This window comes from Lepidochelys kempii, chromosome 13 (assembly GCF_965140265.1).
Source record: "Lepidochelys kempii isolate rLepKem1 chromosome 13, rLepKem1.hap2, whole genome shotgun sequence".
Taxonomy (NCBI): Eukaryota; Metazoa; Chordata; order Testudines; family Cheloniidae; genus Lepidochelys; species Lepidochelys kempii.
The window spans coordinates 17168643-17189898 of NC_133268.1; the positions used below are offsets into that span (position 1 = coordinate 17168643).

Below are 21256 nucleotides of genomic sequence, written 5' to 3' on the forward strand. Positions count from 1 at the left end.
TGGACTTAAGCGCCTAACTCATTTAAGTGCTTTTTAAATGAATCTACAGTGGACTCTTCTGGCAGAAAATGGAAAATTACTTTAAAGCACAGTTCTGCTGTGAAAGGTACTTCTGTAAGAAGTGTCTCAACTACTCCAGCTGAGACTCTTCCAGTTTACCACTGCCTCCACCACAAGGTCACCCTGGGAACCTGCAAGACACTACAGTCATGGGCCTGCTATAAAACGTTGAATAGATTAACTGAGTAGATAGACAAGTAAACAGAAGTCAGACTTGCTGCTGAACAATATCCAGATCTTTCATGTGAACCCTAACCTTGTTTTGCCCTCCAGAGCAGCTGAAGTTGTTAGGTTTGTGTGAGGTGGGTTTTTTTCTTTATGCATGTGTGTTAAAGTGTAACCAAATTATCTACAACTCTAGGGCCCAAATCTGCCATTTTTCTTGTGTGTACTGAGATTACTTTCCAGATTGAAGAAAACTATCAGGAACTTTATTTTTCATATTCATGATCTATCGGGGTGCTCCATATTTATACTCTACCAATATGCTTCTTATCAATAGTGTACAGGTTTGAATACACAGCTCACAAATAGTCTACAGAGTGTACAGAGCACAGTACAATTATAACTCTGGAAAATGCATTTACTTAATTCTAGAGCTTCCACATTTCACAATAAATGACTTGAATACATTCATTACGCCATTTGCAATGAAATGGGCAACCATTAATATAAAGCAAATGGCTGTGTAGTGCTGGGTGCTGAATGATAACTGTTTAAGAACCATTCCTAATAAAATAAATGTAGGTACAACTGTTACATCCCTATGTAGTAAGGCATTTAGGGGGAGACGTGCAATCTTGAATGTAAGTGCATTTGGACTTATTGATTTAAAACACAGTTATGTCGATAAACAAATGTGTCATCAGTTTCCTTCCTCTATTTCTCCTCATCAACAAGATCAGTCCCACAGGGATGGAGCCTCCTAGCAGACCCATCACTAGCTAGGTGTTTAAGATCATCTGGCTGGCTATTCAGTGTATGTCCACCATTCCTGCTCCCTTGTTGTAACAGCTCGTCCCTGATTCTTCCCATGTCCAGGTAGAGCATGCTTTCCAGGCTGTGATTACCTGCTTGTGCTGCTGAATATTCCTATTTCAATTTACCATCCCACTGAGTTCAGTGAATGGAAGGACAGTTTCTGAGTGGGGGGAAGGGGAGACCAGGAGAGAGCTGTGTTATTTCTGCATTCGCTGCAGAGAAAGTTTCCCTAAGGGCCATCGGCATGGAAGTGTTTTGTGTTTAAAGAGGGCTTGCTCACCAGCTTCTGCCTCTCACCAGTTCTTATCAATAATCTTACTGTTCCTACCATCAGCCCCTTCCCCTACACTAAGCAAGTGCCACATCTAGGTCTTTGCTGTCCTAACCCAACATTTAATATTTGATCAAATCATTTGCTTCAAATCCCATCCTAGCCTTTGCTCCCAAAAGACGGCCACTGGACGAGGCTGCGATTCCACCTAAGACACATAGGGTGCGCGGTTGTCTTTATACTTGTAGTAATATTTGTCTCCATCCTCCTCGCAATTATTGTACTCATTCCATTATTCTTCACACCCACCAACATATCCATTTAGGTCACGTATTTGTTTTCAAGTTGTCATCTTTGTTTCCAGGAAACCTGTATTAACCACCATTAATATTGCAATTCCGAGTGTCGAAAAGCAGCCTAATGGAACTGAATGAATTCTCAAACCCAAAGCTCCCATCTGCCATCCGTCTGTTTGTTGTATGACACAAAATCAAGCCACGCAGCTGGTGTGCTAAGGGAATATTTACACTTGCCCTGTGATCAGAGGAACTTCCCTACTTCCAAGGTTTGAGGTATAGTTTTCTGTGACACATTATGCCAGTAGAACTATAATCCACATAATAAAACAGTTTCAGCCTAGAGCATCGTTTGTGTTTGTCTGGCCTTTGACTGTACTAGAAGGAGACTCCCACCCTGTAACAGTGGAGAATTCCTGTTAGCCACAGCTGTCCTACACATCCGCCTCACAAGCCTCAGCATGGGGGTGTGCCGTAGGCAAGAGCGAGCATGTGGGAAGTAGAAAGGGATGAACTTAGTCTCATAGACTATCAGAGTTGGAAGGGACCTCAGGAGATCATCTAGTCCAACTCCCTGCTCAAAGCAGGCACAATCCCCAATTTTTTTTTGACCCAGATCCCTAAATGGCCCCCTCAAGGATTGAACTCACAACCCTGGGTTTAGCAGGCCAATGCTCAAACCACTGAGCTATCCCTCCTCCTCCCTATGGAAATTCTGGATGAGCTGCCATCCATGAGCAGGAGGGGACGGGCTGCTGGGCCATTTCAGGCTTTAGAGCAGCCCAGAATCAGGAGGGTACAAAGCTAGTACTTTTGCCTTCCCTTCACAGAGGCTGCGAGTTTTTCACCAGTATATTTTAAGGCCAGGAAATGCCAGTGTGAACGTCGAGTCTGATCTCCTGCATAACGCAGGCCATAAAACTTAACCCAGCGATTACCACATCCCATCGAATAACGGGATTGAACTAGCATGATGGCTCTCAATCTTTTCTACAGTGATCCCATGTTACAATAAAGAAGTTTTAGGATCCTCCCTGCTCCCCCACCATCCCAACTAGCCATAAGAAAAGGGTGGGTGGTCCCACACCAATTTGATAACCCAGGAATTAGAGCATGTCATTTAGAAAGACAGGTAACAGTTCCTCTCTACATGGCTCTGGGGTGACCACACCTGGATAAGTGCCTGCAAAGATCTGAACAAGCTGGAGGGAGTTCAGAGAAGAGCCAGGCCACTGGAGGATTGCTTTGTGAGGAGAGATTAAAGGAGAGAATCATGTATGGTTTGATTAAGGGCTGAAGTTTGCAAACACCAGTGTTGGAGAGGAATAATTTCATGTGGTAGAGGAGGCTATAAACTAGGAGGACAAGGAAGACATTCAGACGGGGAAAATATAGGCTGAATTACAGGAGAAATTTCCTGACAATGAAATACAGCAGGCAGCGGAAGAGACTTCCCAGGAAGCCCTCTCACTTGAAACATTTAATACCAAACTGGACAAAGCACAATAAAATGAGCTTCAGGGAACACGGCTTCATTGGGCAGGATGATCTAATAGGTCTTTTCCCTCTCTAGAGCCTATGATAAATGGAAAAAGCCCTGGATAATCGAAGTGGAAGCAGCAGCAAATTGGTCATTTAGCATCTTGTCAGATAAAAAGCTGCATAGCTCCTTCAGAGCACAAGAGATGTATGTCAGACACAGAGTGCATGGGACATGGCAGCGTGGGAGGGTCTAGCTCAGTATTTCCAGATTATTGAATTTCTTTTTATATCTTTTGTCTTTATTAAAAACAAACAAGGAAATTTAATTTGTTTAAAAAATGAAGTTAAAAGAATAGTATGGTGTCATCAATACACATTTAAAATTCAGAAAATGACCTAGTTAAGCTCATACACGTCTTAGCCCTGCCACTGTCTGCATGTGAGATAGAGCAGGTGGGGGATGGGAATTAATTTTATTTTCTGATTTTTATCAAAAATTTGCAACCAGCTCTACCAGACAATTTTTAATTAGATGACCTCACACTATTTCTCAAATAGTACAGAAAGACGTTTTGTTTTTAACTGTAGAATCATCTAATACTCTCGTGTAGGCATATTTAAAACAGTAAGTATGAAAAATACACAGTAAACTATGCACAGCACACTACAGATTAAGTGTAATATAAATAATGAAAAATTACTGGCATATACAGACTGTCAGTTTGTTTAGGACAACTGCACCTGGATTTCCCCATCGTGATCCCTTGAGGGCACCCATTCTTGGCTTCAGTCTCCTCAGCTGTCACGTCTCTTAGATAGAGAGTCACCTCTCTCTCCCTCCTGACCAGGTTTTTTTCCAAGCTGCACAGTTCCCTGTCTATACTGGTATATCTCCAACAAGCCAGATGGCCTAAGCAGGCCTGCTTTGCCTTCTCCTCAGAGGCTATGAACAGCTGTAATTGTCCACAGTTAAGTTATCACACAGCCCTTTTCAAGCAAGCACATTTATTCTTAAAGTGAAAGCATTACAGAAAAAACATTAAAATAATAAAAGAACCTACACACATGCTGAGAATCTTACCAGAGACTTTTCCTTCACCCAACCCCACCTAGTTACAGCAGGGGATCTGGTCGGAGTCAGTCTTTGAAACCTGAACAGGGGTTTTTCTGTGGCTACAAGTTCAGAACACCCTTTGTTCAGAACAAGAACCCTCCATGATTAGGTCAAGTCCTTCCAACCCTTCCCAGGAAGGAATGAGGCCTCCCTCTGACAGAAGGTCCTGTCCATTTGCTAGAAAGAAAGGAGGCCCTGAGTCAGTTTAAACTCAGGCTATTTATCCAAAAGTCCTTTCTTTGTCTGCTGGTCTCTAGAGAATCCAGTGTGAAGCAGGACATGCAAGCCTCTCCAGGTTGTGGTACCTCTCTGGTGTTACAGAGAGGTGTTACAACATGAGTGAATTTGCCTCATCACCCCTAACCATTCTTAGGTAGTTAACTGCTGCATCTGAGGGAGCCATGCTGTGCATGTGTGTAGAGACTAATGAACTTGGTGGTTACCTGCCTCATTCCCTGAACTGCATCTAAAGAACGTTACGCTGCTGACTGGAAAATAAAATAAATTGCACATGGTTGCTGAGTAAAACCCCTATCCTGCAAACACTGACATACATGCTTAACTTCAGCACCAGTGCTGAGCAGTCGTCTGAATTTGTATAGCTCAAAAGCTCCTTTTTCACCCATAGAAATTGGTCCAATAAAATAAATTACTTCACCCACCTTATCTCTCTAATATTCTGGGACCAACACAGCTACAACACTACAAATAACTTTACTAATGAGAGTTGTTCCATTGATGCCAACAGGATTACTTGTATGAGTAAAGTTAGCATGTGTACAAGTGTCTGTAGGATAAGGGGCCTTAATTATTGAAATACATCCCTTAGAAAGAGAAGAGTGCATATAAAATGTCTAAGCCACTAAAGATCTATTGAGCTGTTATGAGAATGAATATAGACGGAGAATACAAGAATAAATAGGTTTTAGTGAATGCTACATAGTGCTATCTAATTGTCTGCTATGATACCGTCTTTCAAGAAATAATTATGCAATGAATAATGGGATAGTGTAATGAAAAGTGCAACGATGTGTACACAAAGGGGCAGAGCGAAGGCTGGGCATGCTACCATAAGCAGAGGCCACTCTAGTTATAGGCAAACTAGCCAGCTGTCTGGGTGGCACTGCAGAGCGGTCTACAGGTACATGAAGGGGAGAGCACTCTAATGTATAATTCTCTACCTGCCCATGTAGACCCTGGTGTGAACCACTTTGGTGTAGTCTGTTCGGATCAGGCAAACTGCATGGCTGCCTGGCTTGGAGTGGTCCCTGCGCACATGCACTGCAGGAGTACCAGATTTGATGGAAGAGGTGGCGCCACCCATCTCACTGGGTTTGGCAGGTAACAGGGAGTGGCTGGGCACTTGGTACCCACTCCTGACAGATGTGTGCATGGGGGAGGAGGGTGAGAATGAACTGGGATGTTCCTGCCTGTCCACCTCCTGCAGGCACCCACCACCCCCAAACCACAGGCATCCTCCCAGACAGGCCCTTGCCTCATTCTCCCCAGCATGGCCAGTTTAGCTGACTGGGCTATCCCTCTCCTGTCCTCTGTGGCTAGGGGAGAGAAGGGGCTTAACCCTGCTTCCCCAGTCCCCCCTCCCCTTTCACAGTCTCTGGACCTCAGCAGCTCAGGAGAGCCCCTACTCTGCAGCTCCCCACCCACAGTCCCTAGCTAGCACCTCCCCACACCTCCTGCCCAGGTCTCAGGAGAAGGGTATCCCTCCAGCTCTGCTGGTAGGTGTTGTGACCATACGTGTGTCTCTTCCTGACCTCTAGGAGTGGAATTGTGCAACTTTAATCTGCTACCACAAAAGAATCTGCAGTTCATTATGGGATTTACCAAACAGATCTACGCTAGCACCACCAACAACAAAAAGTTAGAAAACATTAAAGTTTTGTGAATTTTCTTCCATTAGGTTTGGTTTTTCTGCATGCTCATTTTCTGTCTCAAAAGAATGGTGTAACACCAGGAAGCCTTTCCTTCGGATTCCTCTGTTACCTGCCAGTCACTGCCCCTTTTAGTCCAGAAAGGCTCATTTTGTCCATTTTTCCCAGCAGTCAGAAGTTTCTGAAGGAGAGAATCATAGCCCACCAGGAATAAACTATGTCATGTACCTGAAACGTTTGTGTTTTAACATGCATTTCAGAGCCCTTTGCTGACGGCCCCTTGTTGTGCAAGGACATTCCTGACACCAGCATCCTGAAGGGAGCCAAGTGCAAAGACTGCAACTTGGTGACAACTTAATTCCTAGGGGTACCCTCCCTGTCTGACTAAAGTCCTGATGCTCCCCCCACCCCCCAGTTCCCTTTGTGAATAGTTTCCAGTACAGCTCCCTGACATTTGATTTAACAATTAAAGGCAGAAAAAAGATTAGCACCATTTTCACCCTCCTCTTCATTCACTGTGTGCGTCTCCACATGTGTGTGCTCACATGCACGCACTTTGTCTGGTTCACTGTCAGACCTGCAGCACACTGTACAGTTGGGACTTTCCAGTTTGCCCAGTGTGATAAATAGTGGCACTTTTCTTGGAAATATTTCAGCTCTTCTGCCTTAGGAAAATGAACAGCTTTTGACTTTGTTCCTAGAATTGGGAGATGAGATTAGTACACAGAGTGCTCAGGAGTTTAGCACACAAAAGCCATGCACTTCCACAATCTGGAACCCATCCTTAGCCAGATACATGTGGCAAAGAAACTCAGTAGAATGCAACTCTAGTGCTGCCAGAGGTAGCAAGCACATTGCAAGGAGTTATTTCCCTTTAGTGCTCCCGGCGTTACGTTTCGATGGGGTATCATAGCTCTTCTCTCATGGACATAGTCTTCTGTACTCACTTAGGCAGCTGAGTAGGGGTTAGGTATTTTATTGTTGTCAACTGTGCCTTTAGTGTCATCGGTGAAACGACACATTTACCTGTCCTCTCTGCATTAAATTCCTACCTCAAATCACATTCCAATTAGTTTCAGAGTAGCAGCCATGTTAGTCTGTATTCGCAAAAAGAACAGGAGTACTTGTGGCACCTTAGAGACTAACCAATTTATTTGAGCATAAGCTTTCTTATGCTCAAATAAATTTGTTAGTCTCTAAGGTGCCACAAGTACTCCTGTTCTTATTCCAGTTAGTGCATTTCACCCAGGTTCCTTTCTGTATTGTACAAGCCTGGTGGATTCACATTGGATTTGAGTTGAAACAAACATGAAAAATAGGAGCATCCTTGAAAATCCAAAATACACTGAACTCTTGGAACTAGCTTTGTTCTAGTGGAATGGAAGATTATTTATAGAAGCATGGGAATTGCCCAACCAGATCAGACCCTCCAGTCCAATATCCTGCCCCCAGAAGTGGATAATAGATTGTGCTTCAGAGGAAGGTTTAAAAAAAAAAATCCAGAATGTGCATGGCTAGTTGTTCAACGCTGTACTTCCAGGGAGGAAAAATAAGAGCCCTACTGAGTCTTATGTTCTGAAACATGAGCTCTGGTTCCTCATATGATTGAGTTTGCAGCTCTAGTAAGACACAATAAATTCTGTCCAGATCATAGAGGTGCCAGTTAAGTAGGTCTAGTTCCCTCAACAGATTTTCACAAGAAAACAGTGTGGCAGAACAACAGCACTTATGGGGAATACAACTGTGCCGAGCACTTGGCACCATGTACTGTTCCTGCATTTTGCAGACAGCATTAGCTCCACCTCAGGGGTCAGGGTCTAAAGTGCAGAGTCAAGGAATAAATGAAAAATGGGCTGAGGATTGGTTTAAAAGCAGAGAAAGCTAGAGCCCATTAGCGCAGACATTCTCCCACACCCTAATTCAATCACACATAGTCATTGGTATGAAAAGACACAAAAAAACTCAAGTAAACACGCACGAAGCATAGAAAGTAACAGCAAAACCAAATTCACTGAAAGATAGTATCACTGACCTGAGAGGCAAGACCTCATTGTGGAAACAGCCTTTCTACCCTGATGACTCAGAAGTGGGCACTTAGTGGAATTAAAGAGGTGGTAAATTTACAACCTGTAATGGAAAACACCATACTTCTTTATCCAATGCATGAGTGACCTCTGGAACTCACTGCTGCATGAAGTCATCAGATCAAATACCACGGCTAGATTTAAGAAAAAAAACTGGATAATGTTATGATCATTCACTACATGCATGTGGATTGATGGTACCACATTTTCAACTTCCTGCCTTCCCTCTATTCTTATAGCATGGAGAACACTTTTAACAAGCAGCTAAGCAAATCCTGCCCTTGGTATGCATGCGCTGGTCCCACTGAGAGTTATGTGGTTATGTCACAGGACAAAAGTTATCCTTGACAGCACAGACTAACTACTTCGAATCCCTGAATATCCTGGTCTCCCCTAGATTTAAAAAGCCAGTGACTAATAGAAAACACTGAACTCAGTTTAGAAATCAGTCTATTTCTCTCAGTCTGGAAATGGGGAGTGAAAGAGTTAGTTTCTCCTTTGTCAGGTTTTTTTTTGTGGGGGGGGGGGGGGTGGAGGTTGTTAATTGTAAGAGATGTATATTTACAGAACAAAATAATCTTTGTTGGTTAGGAATCTCCTCTACTCCCGACACTTATCCTCATAAATTATAATCCTCTGTTTGCAACATGACAGTCATCTCCACAGCAACTAATTGTACAACATGAGTCTAAGGCCTTAACAGTAACAGTTAGAACTTTGTGTAATGCTTAACATTTTGAAAGTGCTTTATAACATTAACTAAAGGTTTCAGTAACCCAGGAGATTAATCGCCTGAGCAGCTGCCACAAGGCTCATTAGCAAAACACAAAGCCCAATCTAGGAGGGAAAATTTAATCCAAAACAAAGTTTCCAAAAAGTTTTAAAGGACAAAAAAAGGGTCAAATTCTCAAAGCTAGCATTAGCAGAGTGATTATGAAACCTTTCCACACATGAAGCAGTATTATCCTTTACCAACCGTCTGCCCCACCCCTCAAAAAAAAAATCTTGAGATTACTTTAAAAAAATACATTTGGAGTTCTTTTTATTTACCTTCCAGGTTCTGAGCCTTTCGCCTGCAGTTGGGTCACATTTTCAAACTTTTCTCCACAACCATCAGGGCTAGAAGCCTACCTTTTTCCTTTAAAAGAAAGCTGGTCTTCTCACATTCACATGAATCCAGACACTGGGGCATTAAGAAAAACAAAGTATTGTGAGACTCACACAAGAGTTGGCAACACTGATGAAGGCCCCATAGTAAGGTGTGATCCTGCTCTGCTTTGTGTTTCAATACTGGAGAAGACTGGCTAAATCACAGACTATGCTACAAGACCAGAACACAATGCACATGACAAATTCCCAGGGCCTCTCTTTCTCACCTGCTATCTGCAGACCCCCCTGTCATAGAAATAACCTGCTGGCCTCTACGCCACTCTGGTAAATGGCCTGTGGTTTTGCCTGGATTGTCACTGTGAGGGAGTTTCAATTACATGAAAGTATTCATGCAAAGTGTCTGCTTCCCTTATACATTTTTAGCTTTTCACTAAAGCTAATCTTTTCTGGCCAAAAGGACAGGGGGGCGCGGAGGGAAGGGGAATCAGTTTAGCCACAAGCTTTCAGTTTTTGGCCTTAAATTTTTGGTTTCCAGTTGCCAAAAGCTGGAAAGATTTTGATGAAAAGCTGAAATTTTCAATAAGGAAAAGCATCCTCAACCTTCCACTGAGGATGTCCCCCTACCCATTCCCCTCAGCCCAAGCACATAGAAAATTCAGAGGGGAAAAAGCTGGGGAACAGGCAAAAGAACGTGGTTTTTAATCAAACATCTTAAGGTGTCACTGAGGCTTTTATTTTTAACTTTGATAAATTATCTGAATTCTTGTGGTTTTTCCCTTCATTCGTTGCTCCAAAGGCCCATAGCTAAAACACGAACCCTGCACACGTACACAAGAAACAGTTCCTGATTGTCTTGTTGCTCAAGAACAATTTGAGCTATTGGGCTAAGGTTCTTGGTTTCATCCATTCACTGCAGGAGCTGTTTTCCTGTTGATACCCAATGGTGAAAGGCTCACAGTGTTGTCAGGGGAACAATTGTCATCTCTAGTAAACAGCCTTTTGCTCAATACGAAGCTGTCTGTCTGTTTTTACCATCTGAAGCCATTTTTCAGCAATATTTAGCCTGGGCTTTCCAGTAGCTTTCTCTTCCCTTAGATCCAGGCTCTAAAATGTTACAGAAATTATGATGATGGATGGTGATAAAGACCCCAGGGACAGCAGGCAGGACCAGGGATTCATTTGTCATTGCTGGGGAAATTGGCCCATCACCTCCATTAACCTCTCTTGCTAATGGGATGTCTGTCTCTCTCTCTCTCTCGCTCTCAATATTTGTGCTTTCCCCCCACCGATGGGTTTATTTGAGTGAGTGTCTCAGAGGCAGCATTTAAACTAGTGCCTGGTGCTGCCCTCTTCTGGGACATGTTGATGCATTTGCGGTGGTACCATCACTATGGAATGTAGCCTCGATGTAGCTTTGCTTGAGATTCAAAAACGGAGGAAAGCCAGGGGCAGAGGATGGGAAACAGTCCCTTCTTGGTTAACCCTTGTGTGTGTGTGTTAGTGTTGTGGTGCTAGATTGACAGCCCTGTAGATCTGAAGTCATCATCTCACCAAAGTGCCTCAGTCATGAGCTGAAGGTACCATCTCGAAGGTAAGGATTTATTCAGACTTCAATGGATCGTGAGTCATTGCTGTCTTCACGGACTGCCTAGAAAGCTGCCCCTTTGGGCCCATTCAGGTAGTGTTTCATACTGTAGACACCTAACACTTCACCTACCCACTTCATTTCACATAGGCCACTGAACGACTTTCAGCTGGTGACAACTTCCAGAGTTTCACTTGAACCAGCAACATAGAACTGAAAGGGCCCATAGCCCATCAGCACGCTCCTCCCACTTGCTTAACTGGCTGATCCTGCAAACCCTCCCTCCATGCAGGGAATCACATTGAGGCCAGGGGGAGTCCCGTAGAGGAAGGACTTGCAGGATCAGGTTCTTAATTTCTCAGCACCTCTTTGCAACCTCACCTCTGCCAGAATACACGGTACCACAAGACAGCTGTGCTCATGGTTACTCTCACATAGCTGACACAAGGAGGTATTATATGCCTCTGTCCATCAAGGTTTGCTTGTCACTTGTCACTGTGGCATGTGGCAACCACCAGATCCTGAAAAAGTCTCACAACAAAGCCCACTGGCCCACACGAGATTTCTAGTAATAAATGCTTAACAGAGTCTTTTATAACAACCTCTTTAATGTGTATTCTAATACACAGACATAGTACAGTTAACGTATGGGCATTTGGTAAATGGAGCCACTATAGAGTGACATCATTTCATTAACGTTTTTCTAACCATAATCTAAACTGTGTGCAACAGACTACTTACACTTGGTTGGCTGGGGGGTGAATTTGTAGGGGAGGGGTGCTTTGGAAGATTAGAAGTTGGGACTGAATAGAATTTTTGTAGAGAAAGTTAATTAGGCCACAAGTTTTATATTGAATGAATGCTGAGTCCACTACTGCACCCACTGAAGCCAATGCGAGTTGAGGGCTCCCAGCAGCCGGCAGAGGTGGAGGTTTAGTCTCTCAAAGGACTGGACACACTAATTTGCAAGTGAAAAATGCTTCTGACATGCACTTGAGCCTGCTGCCACTGAAGCTAATAGCAAAACTCCCTTTGGACCCATATGGTGCAGAATTAGGCCTCTTTAAAACCTTCCAATTAGAGTTACTATTATCACATATCTCCAAAGAGAGAGACATACTTCTATATCCAGAGAAATTCCTCACTGCAAAAGCACAAATGCTGCACTCTGGTTATTTATTCATACGCCATTCCTCAAAAGGAGTACGTCTTTGTCCACAAAACAGAAAGGATCTTTGAGGAGGCCATAAAGGCCAGTTACTCACGGATGATGTCAGAGACAGCAACGCATAAGCCATTTTTTTTTCCACCTTGCTACACTGAGATGAGGTCATTTCACTGAGAGTCGTTAGTCCACTAAGAGAGTCTGTAATGTACAATTAAAAAGCAGAGGCCTGCTGTACTGTCTGAGTTTCCTGTGTCACCAGCTGCGCAAAGAAGTTAAACAGAGCAAATTCCTAAGGCAGGCAAGGGGAAACCCACTACTGCGGGGAAGTCCGAACAATACCTCATGCCAGTTTGAGTGACTCTAAACAGGACTTGGGAGGCAGATCATAAACAAAAGAGGAAGAGAAGGGCTGCTAGAGGCTTCAAATAGACCCAAAGGTAAAGATCAAAGGCTTTGTTTTCACTGCAAGAAATAGGTGTGTATTTTCATGGAGATAGCTTTCACGATGAAACCCTAGTGGAGAAAAGGCACTGTGGTTTTTACCTTGATGGGAAGGAGGTTTAGGGTTGGCCTCAACTAGCTCGACTGAGGAAAGACGTACCTGTGCCTTGTCTCCACTAGGATTTTATAGTGATATAGCTAACTGGAGTCAGCTCTCTTGATGTAAATACATACCTCTTTTAGCAGCGAAGACATAGCCACAGAGATCACAGGACTGAGTATAACTACCCCTGAACTCAACAGCCCCAAAGCAGTGGATAGTTTTCTCGGTTATCATTTACTGTGAGACTGGAAGTAGACCACTAGTGCAGTGATACATGTACCCCTGGAAGTACACAGAGGTCTTCCATGGGGTACATCAACTCATCTAGATATTTGCTTACTTTTACAACAGGCTACATAAAAAGCACTAGCAAAGTCAATACAAACTAAAATTTCATACAGACAATGGCTTGTTTACATACTATCAACTGAAATATAAATACAATATTTATATTCCAATTGATTTATTTTATAATTATCTGGTAAAAAAGGAGAAAGTCAGCAATTTGTCAGTAACAGTGTGCTGTGACACTTGTATTTTTGTCTGATTTTGTAAGAAGTCGTTTTTAAGCAAGGTAAAACTTGGGGTACGCAGGACAAATCAGATTCCTGAAAGGGGTACAGTAGTCTGGAAAGGTTGAGAGCCACTGCACTAGACTAGAGCATTCCATCTGCAGGCAAAATACAGAATTTCCCTTTATCCTATACAACTCTACTGTATACTGTGTTATTTAGGTCCATCAAATGAACATTAGCGCATATCAGTGCCACTCTGACTGTCCAAATGAGGGATCCTATCAAGGCAAAGCTAGAAAGATGGGCTTTTTATTTTATTATATTTAGTTTTTTTGATTAATTAAATTTAAAAACAAAGTGTATGTAAAAATGTCATGTCCGCTTCTCGGGGCCATTCATGCAAGGTGCTTGGGATTTTTTGGAAGTTCTAAATGGACTAGGGATTGGATATCTGAGAGATCCATCTTTGTCCTATATCCTGTGGTAGAGAAGTGGACAGTAAGATTAGCTGGACTGAGCTCTCAATGGCCAACTGCTCAATGATGGCTCTATAGAAACAGATCAACAAACACCATTAGAATGTCTCCAGCATCTCTTTATTTACTACAAGAAAGTTCTACAACAAAACCCAACCATTATAAAGAAAATACTTTAAACAGTTCCATGTGCAAACAAAAAGGAACAGTTATCTCCCAGCTGCACACGAAATGGCTACGTTTTCTATACATCCCAAAGGTGTTCTAGGGACTTCACAGATAGTGGAGATAACATGGTCCATGATCCTTGAAGCCTGAAATCAAAGGACTCCATTCTCCATGGCACCCTCAACTCCCATTGGGTTCAACAGGCCTGATCCTGAAATGGAAATTTTGCACAAATGAACAGAACTGGAAGGGATGGCCTGAGTCATCGAGTCCAGTCCCCTGCTATCGCAAGCAACCCTCTCATAAATATATACCTCAATGAAAGCAGGATCCAGCCCAATGGGAGCCGAGGGTGCCCAGAAACACCCAGGAGGCACTCAGCACCCTTCAGGATCAGTCCCTAAGGGCTCAAAACGCCTCTCATTGAAGTAAATGAGAGCTTTGCCCCAAATTTCAATAGGGGCCAGTGCTGTACCTACCAGGAACCCAACATAAAATAGCAAAAGCATGGTGGGGGGAGGGGTGGCGATGGACTGCCCTCCAGGCAGGGGGGGTTATCTGTGCAGAGAGGAGGCAGTTTGAGTGAACTCATTTTGCATGTCTCTTGTTGGCTACTTAGCTAGGTTTTTAAACAATACATGTATTGTAATTCTTTTTTGAATTCTCTTATTTGGTGGCTTCTCGCTGGCAAGTCTCAGGGAAGGAGGAACTTGGAAGTAGAGAAGGGGACTGACTGATGGCCCAAGTCAGGGTGGCTGCTCTCAGGCACAGGGGACATTCATGGAAGGAAGTGTGGGGAAAAAGACTGAAATTGCTTTGTCAGCTTGTCTTCTTCGGACAGCCAGGAGCATGGGTGGATATGAAGGGGTTTTCAGCCGCAGCCTTGGCAGGTTGCAACCTCCTTGAAGCAGTCCAAGAGGGGCTTACTGACTGATCAGCAGGTGGGGTGGGGTGGGGTTGTTACTTCAATCTTTGTGCCAAAGCCACGATCATGTGGCTCAGGCTTGGAGGCGCTGGGCCAGTTCAGAAGGGTTAGATGAACAAGAAGCTGTGAACGGAAGGACAGGAGCAAGTGTCCAGCTGGCGAACTCTCCTCCAGGTTCCTCTGCACTGGGGATTCCCCATGGCCTGCCAGTGCAGCAGCTGATTCCTGGAAGGAACAAAGCAAAAGTGGGGGGAAGGGAATTAGCGTATTAACTCCTTCAAGGACAGTACCTGAGTGCATAATGCACCATCACTAATGGGGACTCCAGCAAGGCTGCTAAGCAGGAAGCTGGCTGCTTTCTAGAAGCAGCCAGTCACACAGCCACGGTTTGAGATCAGCCAATAAATCCTGAAGCTTCTGTCTTTGACATAGTCTGCATTCACCGGGCCTGATTCTGATGAAACACTGGTGAGAATCAGTATCAACTCTATTGATACCAATGGGGTTACATCAGTGCAAAAGTAGTGTAAAGTGAGCTCACAATCAGTCCTCTTGTACTGAAGCAATTGATAGTTGCAAACCACAGGCAAAATTCACCTCTTCAATGCACATCACCAGTCTCTACTAGAGGGCGAATAAGGGATTTTTTGGTTCACTGGTAATTGAGCGGCCGAGGGAATAAAATAATTGTGACACCTCAAACCAAAAAGTTTTGTTTCAATTTTTAGCATTTTTTTAATGTTTTTGATTTTTTTTTAAATAAATTGAAGGAAATTCTGAAACAAAATGTTGTTTCAAACAAAAAAAACAAAAATATTTTTGTTTCAAAAACGTCAACATGAAATGTTTTGATTTTTTTGTTTAAGTTTTTTTCCAAATCAAAACAATTTGGTGAAATCTACAGGAATTCACGAAATATTTTGGTGTCATCAAAAAAAGTTTTGTGCAAAAAAAAAAAAAAATTCACCCAGTTCTAGTCTCTTCTGTATCCTGCCCTCTTTCCTTGGGCAGAGCTCCCACTGTCGTCCATGAACGCTGCAGACACTGAACGAGTACGTGTTACACAACACAGAGCCATGGAGTACAGCTCTATTTGTAAGGCAGGAAAAAAGAGCAGAAACATCACCGTCACCTTCTAAACTATTTTCTGCCAGGTTCTGAATGTTCCCAGCAAGTTACAGAATGTGTTTATCCTGAATGGACTAGAGAAATGTTCCATTTTAAACAAATGCTTTTAAGCACTTGCCCCGATGTGTAGATGTAGACTTTGTGAGTCCCCGCTCACATTAGACATACTCACACTAGCTTGCTAAAAATAGCGCCGAAGCCAAGGCAGCGGCAAGCAGCGGCACAAGCTAGCCAGGTCAAGCACATACCCACAGGGTTCAGGCAGACTTGTATGCCGCACAGCTACCCTGTGCCAACACTTGCTGCTGCCCAAGCTATGCTGCTATTTTTAGCATGCTAGCTTGAGGAGAGCTAGCAAGAATATGTCTAACATGAGCTGGGAATTACGCCCTAGCTCTTGTGTAGGCGTACCCTTAACGCCTACACAAAAGGTGCTGGCCAGACAGGCAGGGAGCTTGAAATTTAGCCATAGAAAAAGGTACGGCACGGGCAGCAGCATTGCAAACTTCTTCTCCCATTACACATTCATGACCTCGTGCCAACGGGGCTGAGCCCTGCCCTTTCGGAGAAGCACAATGGCTCGTTCAGTCCTTGCTCCGGCGCCAAGAGCTGTCAGCAAAGTAGCCAGAATGATCTGTTGCTCCTGTTAACTTTATAATTCTCTAGAAGCCTGAATTATCACTGCCAATTGTACAGAGACAGCAGTGCTGCTGGTTTAATGAGGTGCCATGCTCCAGGGTGCAGTTTTATACATCACACGTGGTTGGGGGGAAACAAAATGTTCGCTCTTCTGGCTTTGGGTCATTTCAATGCACCAGGGTTTGCACAGGAAGAATCAAGATCCTAGATCTTACAGAGCAGGCTACATAGATGGACAGGTCCCACATGTTGTATGGTTCTCCTCCTCCCCGGGCCACAGCTTTATCTTTAAAAGGCTTGATTCTTTCAACATAACGCACACTTGCCAGCTTTGGCCCTGCCGATAGGAAACGCAGCCTGTGTTATGTTTAGAGGAACGTTCCCCGACTTCCCTATCTGGATGTCCCGAGTGAAGCTGTTTGTGAGCTGCAATCACCACATCTTGCTTAAGACTATCAAGAACAGCTAATCCTCCCAGGCACCGGCCCCCAGAGCAGTTTGTAGAGCATGCTCATCACAGACATCAGTGCTTGTTACTCAGTGTTCCGAGGTCTGGTACCATTTCAAAACTACCCACCACCACCTGTCCTAAGATCGCTGAATAACTTTGCGGCCCTGTCACGTTGCGCTTCTTACCACTTACCCTTCCATGAACAAGGAGGCCAATCAAACTCCTTGGAGCATCCCAGGTGTCCCCACTTATGTGATGGCTGCTACTTGGCCATCACACTGGGGACCTCCAGAGCTACAAGCAGGAGATGCTACATCTTGGGTCAAAGACCCAAGGCTCCCTAGCTGCGACTATGACAGATTCACATTCTCTGCAGGTCAGGCAAGGAGAAGGAACCACTCGCTAACAGGTTACATAGGCAGCCTTCAGAATCTCCCGTTAGTCTGCACTGGCTACTCAAATGCTTGAATTGCACCAGACTAGGCTGAGAGAGAGACAGACAGACAAGCAGGAAATATTCAAAAGTACAACACTGCTGCTGAGTTTATTTTAAACTCTCCCCAATGTTTCACTGCCCGACAATCATTCTGGGAACAATAAGTGAATTAAATGCTGGTGCCAGCTGCCAAACCAACACCATGAGAGGACTGAAGTGTCAAAATGGAATGGGTGTGACCCAGGTACTAGCTATGCACGTTTCCCTCACAGTGCCCAAGCAATGTGCCTCAGCCAGGAGCTGCAGTGACCCCCTCTAGGAGTGGCAGATAGTTCAGCCTGTATGATCACCAGCAAATTGATCATATTTATCCTATTAGCATAAGTGGAACAGGCTAAAGCTTGAAACCAGTGTACTTTGTGGGGAAGGGGGGTTGGATGTATAGCAGGAGAGGCCTACGTAAATCTGACCAAGTGCTCACTAATACTGCAAAGCTGTATCCCACCCCCCGCCAGCTGCCGCTGCCTGCTTCATCCTCTTTACCAGGGCTCACAGATTCTGGCCTGAGGAGTTTAGCAGGACAAGAGCTCCCCTAAAATGTTTCAAAACTCAATCAGTACTCTGATAGGTCTACTCTACTCTACTGGAGAGGCAATGCTCTCCAACACGTGTTTCTCCCATCCCACCTGCTCCCCTTCCTTCTCAGAGATCATGGCCTACCAGCTCCATAATGTCCCTCAGATGCTATCCCTGCCTCCATCCTACTTGGCCAGTCCTTAAAGCCTATTTCTGGAAGGAAGTGAAAAGGGACTATCATGCACCAGCGCAGTACATAAAACATGCCCATATAAGACATTCCAAACATGGTTCAGGTCCATCTACAAATACTTTGAACTGCACACAAGACAGCAATTAGAGAAATCAATAAAACCGGCCCCCATAACTTGCACAACATTTCATGGTAGCTTTAGGGAGAGTTGTTATCTAATGTGTGAATCATAAAAATACTTCCCACCACTCCAAAGGAGATCCAACTCCCATTACTCCCTCAAGAATGTAAGGCCACAGATCCAGTTGAAAGGAACAAAAGAACCAACAAAATCTCTTACCCTGAAGTAAAAGCTAAAATGGCTCAGAAACTTGATGGGAATTCTCTTTGCTTTCAAACAGCAGGGGGACTTGTGGTGGGAGATGTAAGGATTGAGGTGGTGGGGAGCAGAGGAACGAAATGAATGGAAACAAGATGACTGTCAAGGCTAGGATTATTCTAATCATTCAGGGATTTTAAATTTATTGGTGTAATCAACCCATTAAGATTCCCCCCCATTAAGGATTTCATCACAGATGGTTTTCCATATTAAGGGCTAGAGTGGTGCCTTGCCCTTTAGATGATTAAAGGTGAATTAATTTTAAAATTTTCTATCTCTACAGGGCTTCCTATTCACTAGTCTCTTCATCACAACTCTGCAGTGCACAGCCTCTGCACCCCCCATAACAGGAATGGCATTATACACACTGGCATCCAAATGGATTTTTAGGCTGCACCATCTTACCTTCAGTTGGCCAACTGCACATTCCAACACCAGCCTGAAACTGATCAGGGTGTAATTAAGCCTTCTTCTGCCAGGTGCTCGCACATCAGAGTAGGGCTTCATGAGCCAAGGCAATAGAAGATAGGCTCCCAAGATAAAATTAGGCACAGACACCTCACCGAGAGCTATATTGGGTCAGAATAAAGTCCCAGCTTGTCCAAATTTGAAAATGACAGATCGCCGGAATAACCCGGCATCATTCACCCTACTGGCATGTCCCACGTTGGTGACCATGATTCTCTATCCATGGTCAACCAAGGTCTGCATAATGATTGAGTAGTGTCCTTTCTGATTTACATATTCATGTGCACTGCGTGGAGGCAGACAATGGGCATGTGTGCCATCAGTGACCCCAGCACACCTCAGAAAGCCCATTTGCTCAAAGCCCATGATAAAGGCTAAGATTTTGTCACAGATATTTTTAGTAAAAGTCAGAGATCAGGTCATGGGCAATAAACAAAAATTCACAGAAGCCTGTGACCTGTCCCAGACATTCACTAAAAATATCCCTGACAAAACTGGAAGGTGGGCTTGGCACCCACTGCTGCTGGGGCTCCGGGGTCCCTTACCGCTGTGATAAGTGAGAGCTCCGGGATCCCTCTGCAGTGAAGACATAACCTAATGATGTTAGGGCTGGTGGAAGGTGCCGGATTGACAGCCCTGAAGGCTATCCCCAAAACAGATGTCACATAGGCAGCAGCAGTGTAAGCTTCCCCCACCTGGCCCCAGACCTATCTGGAAGGACCATCTCTGGTGCTGCAAGGGGCATTCACTGTCTGTACCCCATTCAACCCTTGGTCTCCCTGACAAGGCAGCCAACTGGTGCCAATTCCCATGAGACTTATTTGACTCAGCTTGGTAGCTAGACTGGTCAAATTCACTATGTTTTATAATCTGTTTCACTTCCCAGTTTCTCATGCACCTGGAAATGGATTAACTCAGCAACTCATCTCACATACACCACTATACAGCAAACAGATGGGAACAATTTCCATCTCTGCTGAAGTAGAAAGGATTCAGACCAGCTCCTTAGAGATGAAAGGTACCATGGGTGAAATCTTGACTCCATTCAAGTCAACAGCCACACTCCCACTGGCTTCAATGGGGGCAGAATTTCACTCCATATTCACAAAACATTTAGTTCAACCCAAAATGACTTTTGGGTTTTTTTGTTTTGCTTCTTTTGTTTTCAGGTGGCTTTTTATTTAAAAAAAACAAACAAAAAACCACGAGCTAAGTTTCTAAGCAAAACATAGTTTGAAAAGAAAAAAAAAAGGCAAAATGTGTCACTTCAAAAGTACTGAAATTAAACATTTTAGCTTTTTGGCATCCCCCCCCCCCCGGCAAAACTATTCACTGAGTTTGTCCTGAATGTGCAAATAGTTCCGGTCAACCCATGAATTTTTCCATGATTAAACTGTTCAAAAAATTTCACTCAGTTCTATAAAGCTATGAATGTAGATGATGTTATTCACCAGACAGCCTAGTAAATGAGGGAGGGTCTCTTTCCACATCCCTGGGAAGGAAACTGTGGGCTGCAGATATTTTTCATTTCACTTACTGCGATGCTCTTCTCTGGCTCCAGGATTTCCAACAAAATAACGTTATTTCAAGCTTTTACATTTTTATTACACTTCTTAGCCTCCGCTGACCGCATCAGTTGGGTTCACTGCTCTTTATCTAAAGATCTTTGCAACCTTCATACTTAACAAGCAGGGGGACGAGGGGGAGGAAAGAGAATCTAACCTGACTTGTTCTCATTAAAAGCCATGGGCAGCCTCTACCTAAAAAGGCTATTACTGGTGCGGTAGTCGGTATGTAATATATAACATGTTTTATAATCCTTGTTTATGGCTAGTATCTAAAAACAGAGCTATTCATTTCAATATTAAAGTGAGCTACCAGCAAAACACCCACAGCCCTGCCACACAGTCATTTCCAGTGCTGGATTGCCCTGCAGTTCCACAGTGGGTTCTTAAATGTTAAAAACAAAATTACATTTCACCTCTTACACAGATGTAACTAGGAAGGGAACTGTGTGATAAAAAAAGTGGAGGGGCAGTGTTATGTAGCAGCTACAGCAGGGCACTGGAGAATCAGGACTCTATTCCTCCACTAACTTGCTGTGTGGCCATGGGCAAGTCCTTCCTCCTCTCCTTTGGCCCATCTGTAGTGTGATTAATGCTTGCAGAAGCAATCTGAGATTCCTGGGGGAAAGATGCTATAATGCAAAGATTTGTTTTGATCTCCAGTTACACTGGCTACCAGTCCTCAGCACCAGAGCTTACAGTGCCTGGGGTCAGGGAGAAACACACTATTCTGAACCAACCAACCAGTTAAGC

At 43.9% G+C, this 21256-nt stretch overlaps 1 protein-coding gene and 1 long non-coding RNA gene across 2 annotated transcripts in view; both read right to left on the reverse strand.

Moving 5' to 3' along the window:
• LOC140897127 (uncharacterized) overlaps nucleotides 1-9309 on the reverse strand; it is a 38144-nt gene extending 28835 nt beyond the window's left edge. The window contains exons 1-2 of the long non-coding RNA XR_012154685.1: nucleotides 9228-9309; nucleotides 8126-8220 (exon numbers count right to left, since the gene is read on the reverse strand). This is a non-coding gene — a long non-coding RNA (uncharacterized lncRNA). The remainder of the gene's footprint in view (nucleotides 1-8125; nucleotides 8221-9227) is intronic.
• A 4364-nt stretch (nucleotides 9310-13673) lies between these two features.
• The window catches only part of LOC140897158 (somatomedin-B and thrombospondin type-1 domain-containing protein-like), a 31758-nt gene continuing 24175 nt past the window's right edge, over nucleotides 13674-21256 (reverse strand). The window contains exon 5 of the mRNA XM_073309544.1: nucleotides 13674-14893. Within this exon, the coding sequence (XP_073165645.1) occupies nucleotides 14742-14893 (152 nt within the window). The 3' untranslated portion in view covers nucleotides 13674-14741. The remainder of the gene's footprint in view (nucleotides 14894-21256) is intronic.